Source organism: Schistocerca piceifrons, chromosome 6 (genome assembly GCF_021461385.2).
Source record: "Schistocerca piceifrons isolate TAMUIC-IGC-003096 chromosome 6, iqSchPice1.1, whole genome shotgun sequence".
Classification (NCBI taxonomy): Eukaryota; Metazoa; Arthropoda; class Insecta; order Orthoptera; family Acrididae; genus Schistocerca; species Schistocerca piceifrons.
In genome coordinates, this window is record NC_060143.1 from 147,591,386 (window position 1) to 147,605,443 (window position 14,058).

Consider the following 14,058-nt stretch of genomic DNA (forward strand, 5'->3'; position numbering starts at 1 on the left):
TGTTGGGATGAGGAAGCTCAATCAGAATTTGAACAACTTCGTGATGCTTTAGTTGCTGCTCCACTTCTTTCACATCCGGATTTATCTAAAGATTTTTGTTTGGCGACGGACTCAGAAACCAACAGTTTATGTAAACATGCAGAGAATACAAGGATACCGCGCTGTGTTTTGGCGGCGGCATATACTCAAAGCAACAGTCAAATCTGCGCGCCGCGCAGGGCAGTCGTTGACCGCAAACAATTGCTTCCTACGTCACGCGCCTACAGCTGATCGAGCGCTCAGTACGAATGCACTGACAGCCGTAAACAAATACACAGTTTAATTTCTCCGGTTAAATTCAGTATAAAGCTATAGTGACTTGATGAATTATGTTATTAACATTCAGTATTTTTCAGGATACGGTTCTATAAAATATTTAAGAACTTCAGGTAAATTCTGTGCGTGTCCGACGTTAAGACGACTTGCTATCGAGAAATTTTCAGGAAGAATGTAATTTCGAAGAAGAAACTAATAAACTAAAAAAAGGTAACTGTTAATTGAGTTCATTTTTCAGGTAACATATTTCCACTTAGGTACGTACTTTAGACGTAATTTGCTGCTCGCGATTACGTGATTCATACTTTGTGCTAATTTCATGTTCTATGAAATTACTTGTGAAGCGACGTGCTTGCGTACGTTAACTGATTTTGACAATGATTATTAATGAACTGGGTTGTAACTTGTGCATATTATGCATCGCTTGGCTGCAAAGCTTTTTCACTGATGTCATATTTTTTTATTATGTGTCTGCTGTGCTTATTTATTTAAATTATAATTGTCACCTGATTTATTGTGCTGATGTGGTTAGGTATGTAAGTTATACTTTGTGATTTATCTGCTTGCGCCTTCATGTTTACTTATTAAGATTACATATGAACATTTATTTGCTTATGCTGATATGATGCTAATGACCTGTTTGCTGCTATGCGTATGGATTGCATATTTATACATTTCTGTTTGTTGTCATAACTACTCTTTAATTTGGTGTATAGAAATGCTGATATACTGTGTACAAACATAGAGTTTAGGTCACACTATTGTATTAATTATAGATTGTTCGCTTGGCAGAGCCTCGTTGTAAGAATTGTGCTGCATCCACTTGTTGATATTCTGTTCTCTACTGGTATATTTACTCGCTATTGCATGTTTTGCTTACGCTCAGTGCCTTATATTTTTAAGATAAGAAAATGAACTGCTATAATTCGACGAACAACATTAGTACAAGAAACTTCATAGAAGTCACATGAGCTGGAGTTTTTATGGAAGCTGTATAAATTTGCTAATAGGAAGGAAGCTAACGACATGACATACCAAAACTAGGTTTAGACCATTGACAGTTATTACACTGCATTTTTCGTGAGCAATTGAAATAGGAAGTGACACTTGACACAAGAAATACTCCACATGTTTGCTTCTGTTTGCCATAATTCTTGAAGTGGTGTACACACTGTGAAATATTATGATCATTCACACTCCGTAATCGTACTTAATTACTGAGAGTTATTCGAACTAAAGACTGTTAGAGGTCATGTATGCATTTCTTTTGTTTATAATTCATAATGAGTAGAAGATTTGGGTCAGAGGGATTACACAGAGGTTGTGTGTTGACAGTGTGTCTTCGGATTGTATAGGATGATGAGGTTTGCATTAGGATTTTATCTGTACTTGTTCGAGGAGACTGACTAGAGGAAAGAGTTGTTATGGAAGTGAAATGATATTGGCGATAAGGTTTATATGTGTCGACGTATTGAAGAGGTATTATTGAGGTATTATTGAGATTATATGAAGTTGATGATTATTGGAGTTTTTGTGGACAAGAGGTAAGGTAAATGATATTGATGATAAGATTTATATGTATCGACGTAAGAGGTATTATTGAAGTATTGAGATTATGTGATGCTGATGATTATTGGAGTTTTGGTGGATAAGAGGTAAAGTAAGTGAGGTGTATATTTTTTTTTTTGTTGGTCTATATGGAACAAGGAGGATGAAGATAGCAGACTAGAACACTAAAGTGGAAGGAAGATTGTCTACACACACTTTGTTAAATCACTAAGCAGTATATACTTTTTTTTTTTTTTTTTTTTTTTGAAGAGAGGAAGTATTTGCATATCTAGGCTCACTGACAGCTGTTCAGCAACCGTACATTTTGATCTGGCTTGGCAAACATTGGTCTTGACATGATGACTATGACGTTGACTTAACTATTATTGACTGTTATACATTGCTGCCACTACTACTTGATACACATGATGAACATCAAATTTTGACAGAATTGCATTTACACAGTTAACACTATTCAATTACACAGTAGTACTTAATGTGGATGAAAGATGAGTGAGTGTGTTTTGTGTGTTTTCCTTTCCTAATCCTACCCACCTATCTCCTAAATATTATTTTATTTGTCTGTAGTGGCTTGCACTGACACACATAAATATTATAGGTTTACTGGTATTTGTGTATTGTAATAGTTAATATGACAATTATCTGATATCATTTTTGTGTTTATTAGAATTTATATGTTTAGTGTGTAAAAGCATTTGTATGTGTATCCAAACTATTGTTCATGCCTGAACTGTCTGATTAGTGATGGTGAATATTATGGACAGTTACCTGCACTTTTCAACATGATGTGTGACACTTAGAAATGTTTAATTTCTGCTGATGAACTGTGTGATCGGTGATAGTAAATATTATGGACTGTTACTTGTACTTTTTCTACATGATTGGTGCCACTAGGACATGTTTAATTTCTGCTTATAAACTCTGATGAACAGTGTGATCAGTGATAGTGAATATTATGGACTGCTCTCTGGACCCACTCAACATTGCTGAGTGCCACTAATGGGACTGCTTCTACTGAAATGATGTGACTTGTTGCTGTGTGTACCTGCTCAACTTTACTGGGTGCCACAGATGGAACTGCTTCTACTGAAATAATGTCACTTGTTGCTGTCTGCACCTGTTCAACATTGCTGGGTGCCACAGATGGAACTGCTTCTACTGAAATAATGTCACTTGTTGCTGTCTGCACCTGCTCAACATTACTGGTTGCCACTGATGGACTGCTTCTACTGAAATAATGTCACTTGTTGGTGTCTGCACCTGTCAACATTACTGGGTGCCACTAATGGAACTGCTTCTGCTGAGAAATGTGACTTGTTGCTGTGTGTACCTCTTCAACATTACTGGGTGCCACAGATGGAACTGCTTCTACTGAAGTAATGTCACTTGTTGCTGTCTGCACCGGCTCAACATCGCTGGGTGCCACTAATGGACTGATTCTACTGGAATAACGTCACTTGTTGGTGTCTGCACTTGTTCAACACTACTGGGTGCCACTGTTAGAACTGTTTCTACTGAAATGATGTTACTTCTTGCTGTCTGCACCTACTCAACATTGCTGGGTGCCACTGATGGATTGCTTCTACTGAAAAGATGTCACCTGTTGGTGTCTTTTTTGTATAAACTGATTTTTTTGTGTATTGTGTGAACTCTTATGTAAAGTCACATGTATGAAAAGAAGTTGTATTGCTTACTGTATTTCATATATTAGGTTATTGAAAGGTCAGTGCAAAGCCAAAATTTTAACTAATTATGTGATATTTAGGTATTAATATTATCTTTTATTTTTGTCTGTATTTTTGTGGACGAATTTGGTGGTATTTTCACCACCAATGCTGGCAAAAATACCATCAAATTCTGGCCTGTGGAGGAGGGGCATATGAAAGGTGGCTACACTGAGCCACTGCGCCAGAGATTGCGCCAAAGAGTATTATTCAGCCGCCTCCACAGTGCCTGTCGAGAGCTCGTAGTAGTCAGTGCCTGTCGAGAGCTCGTAGTGAGTACTTGTTAAGAACTCGTAGCAGTCAGTGCTTGTTGAGATGTGCTAGCAGAGAGTGCTTGCTGAGATGTGGTAGTACCAAGTCGGTGTGGAGATATTGTAATGTTTAGAGTGCTTTCCATCAATATAAATGAAGGTAAAATTTTTTTTATTTTTCTCTCTCATTATTTCAGTGTCCTAAATAATGCATCATTACAGGTTCAGTCAACAAAGCATCTGGCTTGTGTTCTTGTATTAGAGTGTAATTCTGCTTTCCTTACGCAATTATAGTATTTCTAATTTTCTTTTATCACGTCAGTATAATTGGTATTTAAAAATTCTTGTCTTGTTGAAGAAGAACCGTGCCAGATGTGCGTTGAGTCATACTTCCACATACAGAACAGTTACTCTTGTGCTTGTTGTTTCGTAGGTTTTATAGTTGCTGGGGGCTTAATTAATTAATTGTGTTAACGAAAATTTTCATTTCATTCTTTGTTGTTGTTCTAGGCAGTCAGATTGCGTAATAATACTAGTCAGGGCCAACCGTTTACGAAACAGCGTAATCGGACATACGGTTTAACTAAAAATATTTGCATTTTATTTAATTAAGCCCCCATGCAACAGCGATTTCGCTTTTCTTACAGGAATTCATATTAATACTCAGAGAGATAACTAATATTTTCAGACGTCTGGAAGTGAATCCTAAACGTCATGCTACCGCTTCTGTGATGTATCCTTCCGACGGCAAATCTTAACTTCATGCACTGCATACTATTGCACACTTGCTCACTGATGCCCGATGAAGGATACATTATAATAAGCTGATCGTGAATAAGACATAAGAAGTGCAAGGTGCAGTAAAAACACTAGCATCAAACAAAGATAGCGTTAGCGGAGACCGGGCGAAGTGATTTCACGAGATTTAACCCGAACAGGGAACGATTTTGCTCATTGGCGAGCGACAAGTAACAGAAGGCATCGAAAAAGTACAAAGAAGTGCAGCTCGTTGTATATTATTGCGGAACAGGGCAAAGAGTTGCACGGAAATGAGTAGAAAAAGCGAGTTGGGGTGACAAATGGCAACCATTAAAACAAAGGGGTATTTCGTTGTGGCATAATCTTTCCACGATATTTCATTCGCCTGCTTCCTCCTCCGAATATGAAAATATATTATTGTCGCCAACATAGGGAGAAATGACCATCGTAATAAAATAAGTAAAATCAGAGTTCGAACAGAAACATTTACGTGTTCGTTTTTCCCACACGTTGTTAGAGAGTGAAACGGTAAAGGAATAGTCTGGAGGTGTTTCGATGAACGCTCTGCTAGGCACTTACGTGTGAATTTCAGAGTAATCACGTAGATTTTCGTGTAATGTACATCTGTAAGCAAGGAGCTTACTGATCTGAAGGAAACACTCCAAGATAACCAGACGAGTATCCATGAATCTGAATGGCTACAATCACGTTCTCCGATTTCAGGAAGAGCACAATGTGACCCGGCAGATCTTGACGTGAACTCATCACCTCATATGCAAAGTATGCATGGGGCGATGACAAATCATGCTACAGTGATATTAGAAGAAAAACTGATTAAACTTAGAGAATTCCGAGTCTTTACCAGATAAAAAGAGCATTCGTAGGGTCGTATTGATATGAACTTTTAGAGATTTACTTCTGAGCCGTGGTAAAAAATTGCTGTTTTGAAGAGCGCGCCGCAGCGCGTAGTTTGAAGCAGTCGCCCTCCGTTTCTGCCGGCGGCGACGCTGTGGCAATCGCAGCTTTGGTGTCTCCCTCTGGTGGGAAAGGGGAAAAGTTGCCTGTTCACGTGCATTTAAGGGACGCTATGAGCTCGCCAGTCGATCAGTGAGTCAGTCGGAGTGAGTCTGGTCAGTTGGTCAGCCGGGTCTGTGTGGGGCAGACAGTGTCTGTCTGTCGTCCGGAGTGCTAGTATGTGTTAGGCCGCCAGTCTGCTCGAGTTTGCTCAGGCAATGGGCATTGGCGGTTGGATCGATTGGTTGATCGGTCGCGCGCTGAGACACGAGATGACTAGTCCGCCTGGAGCGTCGGCGCATGTGAGGTCGCCACGTCAGTCCAGTGGGCGGCGCTGTATAGCGAGGGGTAGTGGCTTCGCGGCCGACACGAGAACAACAGGAGTCAACCCACGACGTCGGTCTGGCCGGTGCGAGCTGCGACGCCGTGAGACGGGAGATCGGCGCGCCTTCCTGCGTCCGTTGAAGCGGCTGGCAGCTAACGGTTCGGGAGAGCGTTTTGGGGGGTGCTGCGCCAGGTCTTCGCCAGACATCACAGTTTATTAGAAGTGACTCGTGATCTGTCGTTTCATTTACTTGTTAAATTCTACTTGTTTTCTTGGTCAGTCTCTCGTTCCGAGCTTGCTCGTCTGTCTCTCGTCCGCGTTTGTTACGCAGTTAGTGTCTGTCTGTCTGTCTGTCGGTCTGCCGTACGTTAATAGCTGCCTCTGCCACGTTTGTCGGATTCGGTGTTAACGAATTTATTGCTTAAGGTGTAAAGGCCGAATTCCTGAAATACGTTTTTATCTTGCCTATCATCTTGAGAGGCGGTATATGTGTAATGTAGAGCATGTTTGAACATTTTATGTAAGACTGCATTTCATGGGTTTTTATTTAAATGGTCATTTTAGTATATAAAGTTGCCACCCTTTTACCGTAAGAGTTCTTTTAAAAACAAGTTGCACTTTCGGTAGCAAATAATTTTTAATATGAGTAATGTGTACCATTTCCATCCCTCTTACGGGGTGCATAGTTTATGTATTTGTGTGAGTTGTTGAAATTTTTAGTTTAAAGTAATCTGGTGTGTTGCAGATTTACACTAGTGTACTCTTTCAGAGGTTGTTGTGAGCGGTCGTGACTACGGTCGTGTTAAAAGGGAGCGGCAAGGTTCTCAGCCCGAAAGCTGATATTGTCAAAAAGGAAAAATTTTGTTATTTCTGCCTCAGAATAAATTGTAACTTGACATTTACAGGGTGCTTTCTGATTATAATTTTAAATCTGTTTTCAAAAAAAGGGGGTTTTAGGAATAAAAGTTTCCATTTATTGAAAATTTTTTTTTTAATTTGTTTCATCAGTTACCAATTGGTAACTACTTTCCACGCTCACATAGTGTGATTAAATGTGATAATTTTCTTGATGAATCGCTAGTAAATAAAGTAAATTCTTTAAGAAAAGATTTTGAAAGTAAAGTCACGGTGCAACTTCCACGTTCGTGAAACGAAATACAGAATATAAGCAATGTGAGTAGAAATTCCTGGCAGATTCAAACTGTGTGCCGGGCCGAGACTCGAACTCGGGACCTTTGCCTTTCGCGGGCAAGTGCTCTACCAACTGAACTACCCAAGCACGACTCACGCCTCGTCCTCACAGCTTACTTCTGCCAGTATCTCGTCTCCTACCTTCCAAACTTTACAGAAGCTCTCCTGCGAACCTTGCAGAACTAGCACTCCTGAAAGAAAGGATATTGCGGAGACATGGCTTAGCCACAGATATTGGCAGAAGTAAAGCTGTGAGGACGGGGCGTGAGTCGTGCTTGGGTAGCTCAGTTGGTAGAGCACTTGCCCGCGAAAGGCAAAGGTCCCGAGTTCGAGTCTCGGCCCGGCACACAGTTTTAATCTGCCAGGAAGTTTCATATCAGCGCACACTCCGCTGCAGAGTGAAAATCTCATTCTGGAATGTGAGTAGATTCTTATATTCGGAGACACTACTCTCTGGACAGTTGATGCTGCTGAGTACTGTGGCACATATGAAGAATTTGATTTGCTGGAAGAGTAGCTGAATAACCGTTGATAGTCCTCCCCACTCCTCGCCTCCTTCCCCTCCACCTCCGCCCTAATGTCAGGGGGTGGGGAGATGAAAGGATTAATGAAGCAAGAAAATGAGTTGAGTTTGCTGTGACTTGAGAGCCGGCAGAGCGCGTGGTACTCACGGATGAGGAACTGGTGGGCCAGGATCTGTATCCTGCTGACGACGGCCTCTGCGTGCAGCTGCAGCACGAGCTCCTGCGGGTAGGTGCAGGCCTGCGCCGACTGCCAGCCGCGCACCGTGGGCCCGTGCACGTTCAGCTCGGTGGCGCGGTGGTGCTCGTCCTCACCTGCGAACGCCGTCATCAGCCGCTCACTCTCCCTCCTGTGGCACACCTTTTTTATGAAGCGTTTTTTCCAAGTAAGTAGCATTTTCAAACACGGCCGCTGCGTGGCTGCATTCCGCGATCTGTGCATGCGAGCTGAATACATCATCTATTGATTTTTATTTACTGGATCATTTGTGAAGCCTCTTGACTTTTAGATACGAGGGCTGTTCAATAACCAATGAGCATAATTTCTGTACGGTCGTAATTCATGGCGCTAGAATTTATTTAATCCTATGATTTTCTGGTAGCTTAGTGCTTAACAAACACGTGTACTAGTTTAATTGTTGGCACTCGGCTGTCAGAAGCGGGCAAGCTGAGGCATCTTCAGTATCGTCTAGGTACAGAAAAAAAACCAACTGGTTAAAATCGATACCAGTATTTTTGTTCTGAATAACCGGCATTTTTCGGTATTTCTTTGGTCTCAGTTACGAGGGTAATCCCAAAAGTAAGGTCTCCTATTTTTTTATTACACTACTGGCCATTAAAATTGCTACACCAATAAGAAATGCAGATGATAAACGGGTACTCATTGGACAAATTTATTATACTAGAACTGACATTTGATTACATTTTCACGCAATTTCGGTGCATAAATACTAAGAAATCACTACCCAGAACAACCACCTCTGGCCGTAATAACGGCCTTGATACGCCTGGGCATTGAGTCAAACAGAGCTTGGATGGGGTGTACAGGTACAGCTGCCCATGCAGCTTCAACACGATACCACAGTTCATCAAGAGTAGTGACTGGCGTATTGTGACGAGCCACCATTGACCAGACGTTTTCAATTGGTAAGAGATCTGGAGAATGTGCTGGCCAGGGCAGCAGTCGAACATTTTCTGTATCCAGAAAGGCCCGTACAGGACCTGCAACATGCGGTCGTGCATTATCCTGCTGAAACGTAGGGTTTCGTAGGGATCGAATGAAGGGTAGAGCCACGGGTCATAACACATCTGAAATGTAACGTCCACTGTTCAAAGTGCCGTCAGTGCGAAGAAGAGGTGACCGAGACGTGTAACCAATGGCACCCCATACCACCACGCCGAGTGATACGCCAGAATGGCGATGACGAATACACGCTTCCAATGTGCGTTCACCGCGATGTCGCCAAACACGGATGCGACCATCATGATGCTGTAAACAGAACCTGGATTCATCCGCAAAAATGACGTTTTGCCATTCGTCGTTGAGTACACCATCGCAGGCGCTTCTGTCTGTGATGCAGCGCCAAGGGTAACTGCAGCCATGGTCTCCGAACTGATAGTCCGTGCTGCTACAAACGTCGTCGAACTGTTCGTGCAGATGGTTGTTGTCTTGCAAACGTCCCCATCTGTCGAGTCAGGGATCGAGACGTGGTTGCACGATCCGTTCAGCCATGCGGATAAGATGCCTGTCATCTCGACTGCTAGTGATACGAGGCCGATGGGATCCAGCACGGCGTTCCGTATTACCCCCTGAAGCCACCGATTCCATATTCTGCTAACAGTCATTGGATCTCGACCAAAGCGAGCAGCAATGTCGCGATACGATAAACCGTAATCGCGATAGACTACAATCCGACCTATATGACAAGCGGAAACGTGATGGTACTCATTTCCCCTCCCTACACGAGGCATCACAACAATGTTTCACCAGGCAACGCCGGTCAAGAGCTGCTTGTGTATGACAAATCGGTTGGAAACTTTCCTCATGTCAGCACGTTGTAGGTGTTGCCACCGGCGCCAACCTTGTGTGAATGCTCTGAAAAGCTAATCATTTGCATATCACAGCATCTTCTTGCTGTCGGTTAAATTTCGCGTCTGTAGCACGTCATCTTCGTGGTGTAGCAATTTTAATGGCCAGTAGTGTAGTACATAGACCTGTTTATTTCTACAATGGTTTACATCAGTTTACAGCTTGAACATTTAGCTATTTTTCGACATACCACTTCTGTCGATGCATTTTGTAGACGGTGTGGCAGTTTTTGTATGCCCATGTCATACCAGCTCGCCGCTATGCTGTTCAGAAAATTATGAACCTCTTCTTCCACCTCGTCGTCGGAGGTGAATCACTTTCTGGCCAAATGTTCTTTTAACTTAGGGAACAGGTGATAGTCACTGGGCGCCAAGTCAGGACTACGGAGTGGGTGGGTGATTATGTTCCACTGAAACTGTTGCAGGAGAGCAACTGTTTGCCGAGCGATGTGTGGGTGAGCGTTGTCATGGAGAATGTGTACGCCCTTGCTCAACATTCCTCTTCTCCGGTTCTGAATTACTCGTTTGAGTTTTTTCAGAGTCTCACAGTACCTGTCAGCGTTAATTGTGGTCCCAGTTGGCATAAAGTCGACCAACAATACCCCTTTCCGATCCCAAAAAACGGTTGTCATGACCTTACGGGCAGACTGCGTTTGTTTGAATTTCCGCGGCTTTGGCGAAGCAGGATGCCGCAACTGGCGTGATTGTTGCTCGGTCTCAGGTGTAAAGTGGTATGCCCAAGTTTCGTCACCCGTGACAATTGAGTCCAGAAAGTTGTCCTGTTCGGCTGCAAGGAGGTGAAGAAATGCGCGGGAAGCATCAACTCGTTGCCGCATGTGGTCCTCAGTCAGCATGCGTGGCACCAATCTTGCCCACCCCTTCCGGTAGTTCAAAGTTTCCGTTAAAATTCTGTGAGCGGCGCTTCGGGAAACCTCAGGAACCAACGTGCAGATATCATCCAGGGTAATGCGCCGACCTTCACGCATGCTTTGCTCAACCTTCAACTCTGTCGCCTCAGAAATTGACAGTCTCCCGCTCCTTTGTTCGTCGTGAATTTCGATCCAACCAGCTACAAACTCTCTACACCACTTGCGAACATTTTTGACATCCATACACGACTCACCATACAATTCCGTCAGTTGGCGATTGATTTCAATCGGCGCAATGCCCTTTGAGTTCAAAAACCGAATAAGCGCACGCAATTTGCACTTGGCGGTAACATCAAATTGGAGCTCCATTCTCAACGGCTGCCTCAGCACAGCGTGCGCATGTTTTACCCACTGCGCGTAAAGCACTCTTCATAACAGAGTGACCAATTACCACGCAAACAGAGTTCTGTACTTATAAAAATATAGGAGACATTACTTATGGGATTACCCTCATACGAGGGCTGTTTAGTAAACAATGATCATAATTTTTGTACGGTCGTAGTTCATAGCGCTGGAATTTATTTAATCTTATGATATTCTGCTAGCTTAGTGCTTAACAAATACGTGTACTAGTTTCATTGTTGGCACTTGGCTGTCAGAAGCGGGCAAGCTGAGACATGTTCAGTATCGTCTAGGTACGGGAAAAATCCAGCTGGTTAAAATCGATACCAGTTTTTAGTTCTGAATAACCGGCATTTTTCAGTACTTGTTTGGTCTCAGTTACAATAGGAGTTTTCCATTTTTTGCTAATAACCAGGCAAAAGACCGAAATATCTATTAGCCATAGCAGCATTGCTAAAATTTTTCGTTTTAAAGTAAATCTTTTTTAAAAAATAGGAGCAATTTTTATTTGTAAAGTTTGCATTGCTTTCAAATAGTGTATTAGTATAGAAAATGAAAAAAGCGATCAGTGCTATTGTAAATACCATGTCAACAGAAACAAGCAATTAACACATGGCGAAAAGATTGGTACATCACTGCTGAGGCAATAATATGCCAGTTGTCGCGCATCGTTGAGGTACGCGTGTGTGTGCAGGGTGCAAGGCGTCTCCCGTATGATTTATACGGTATTTTCTCACTGTTGTCACCTTTCATTCATTGTACTGCGAATGGCACCTACCATAGTACGGAAATATCTTTACGAAGTGACGTAGCAATGAAGTACAGTGGTTCATTTCCTTTAAAAGATTAAAGTTTTGTCTGCAATTTCTACGAAATAACAGAAGAGGAAGGAAATTACGGTAACAATAACAAATTGAAATTTGAACAATTCATTCACATTATACAATAAAAACAGAATGTAGCTGATCTGTTGCCTGTGTCTACATAAAGCCTTTATCTGTTTGTAGCCCTTGAAAACGTCCAAATTAACACGAAAAACCTCAACCTTAGTTTTCACCCCAAATAGTGGTATGATCCCTGATTACAACACGGGTTTTGAGGAAAGTTTAAAAGAATTAGAATCAAAATGAGAATATTAGTGATTTTTTTGTAGTATTTAACCACGTATCACTTATCGAGATAAGCAGTGAACGGTGGACGGACTAAGCTTTCTTTTATTTGCCTAATTAATTTAATATTTTCATTCTATGTATTTTGAAACCGAGTGAACTGAAATTTTTAAATTATTGTTCGATTTCTGCGTTTATTAAAGGAAGTAATAGGAACAAAAAACTGAAAATTTGTTATTTCAGAAACCGGTTTTAACAGTCAAGCTGAAATGGCGTCGAAAAAAAACGATATGACCGAAAACCGGTTGTTTCAGCGGAAATCGCCATCCTTAGCTATCGCCTACCGCACAAATGGAGGTGACGGCCGATGAACAATACGCAGCTTTGAAACACTACTTTCGTCTCAACACCTCTCCAGCTAAGCTCCATGCCATGTTAATAGTCTGTTCTGTTCTACTGCACAGACCAAAAATGGTTTAAATTGTTTAAGAGGGGAGACAATCAATTTCAGAGTAAGGTGGACCCAACGTTCCATGTACTGCTTAGCAAACAGAGATTCGCTACAAATTCGTACGTACCCAAAGCCTCACAGACAAATGAAAACTAAGCGAAGCCATAATTACACTACTGGCCATTAAAATTGCTACACCACGAAGATGACGTGCTACAGACGCGATTTTAACCGACAGGAAGAAGATGCTGTGATACGCAAATGATTAGCTTTTCAGAGCATTCACACAAGGTTGGCGCCGGTGGCGACACAACAACGTGTTGACATGAGGAAAGTTTCCAACCGATTTCTCATACACAAACAGCAGTTGACCGGCGTTTCCTGGTGAAACGTTGCTGTGGTGCCTCGTGTAAGGAGGAGAAATGCGTACCATCACGTTTCCGACTTTGATGAAGGTCGGATTGTAGCCTATCGCGATTGCGGTTTATCGTATCGCGACATTGCTGCTCGCGTTGGTCGAGATCCAATGACTGTTAGCAGAATATGGAATCGGTGGGTTCAGGAGGGTAATACGGAACGTCGTGCTGGATCCCAACGACCTCGGATCACTAGCAGTCGACATGACAGGCATCTTATCCGCATGGCTGTAACGGATCGTGCGCCCACGTCTCGATCCCTGAGTCAACAGATGGGGACGTTTGCAAGACAACAACCATCTGCACGAACAGTTCGGTGACGTTTGCAGCAGCATGAACTATCAACCCGGAGACCACAGCTGCGGTTACACTTCACGCTGCATCACAGACAGGAGCGGCTGCGCTGGTGTACTCAACGATGAACCTGGGTGCACGAATAGCAAAACGTCATTTTTTCGGATGAATCCAGGTTCTGTTTGATGGTATGGGGTGCCATTGGTTACACTTCTCGGTCACCTCTTGTTCGCATTGACGGCACTTTGAACAGTGGACGTTACATTTCAGATGTGTTACGACCCGTGGCTCTACCCTTCATTCGATCCCTGCGAAACCCTACATTTCAGCAGGATAATGCACGACCGTATGTTGCAGGTCCTGTACGGGCCTTTCTGGATACAGAAAATGTTCGACTGCTGCCCTGGCCACCACATTTTCCAGATCTCTCACCAATTGAAAACGTCTGGTCAATGGTGGCCGAGCAACTGGCTCGTCACAATACGCCAGTCACTACTCTTGATGAACTGTGGTATCGCGTTGAAGCTGCATGGGCAGCTGTACCTGTACACGCCATCCACGCTCTGTTTGACTCAATGTCCAGGCGTATCAAGGCCGTTATTACGGCCTGAGTGGTTGTTCTGGGTACTGATTTCTCAGGATCTATGCACCGAAATTGGGTGAAAATGTAATCACATGTCAGTTCTAGTATAATATATTTGTCCAATGAATACCCGTTTATCATCTGCATTTCTTCTTGGTGTATCAATTTTAATGACCA

The 14,058-nt window shown here is 42.6% G+C and overlaps 1 protein-coding gene and 1 non-coding gene across 2 annotated transcripts in view; one reads left to right on the top strand and one right to left on the bottom strand.

Moving 5' to 3' along the window:
• LOC124802828 (centrosomal protein of 104 kDa) overlaps positions 1-14,058 on the bottom strand; it is a 455,266-nt gene that overhangs the window by 406,764 nt on the left and 34,444 nt on the right. The window contains exon 2 of the mRNA XM_047263836.1: positions 7,820-7,984. Within this exon, the coding sequence (XP_047119792.1) occupies positions 7,820-7,984 (165 nt within the window). The remainder of the gene's footprint in view (positions 1-7,819; positions 7,985-14,058) is intronic.
• Trnas-cga lies at positions 7,421-7,495 on the top strand. The gene has a single exon. It is a non-coding gene; the product is annotated as a tRNA-Ser (tRNA).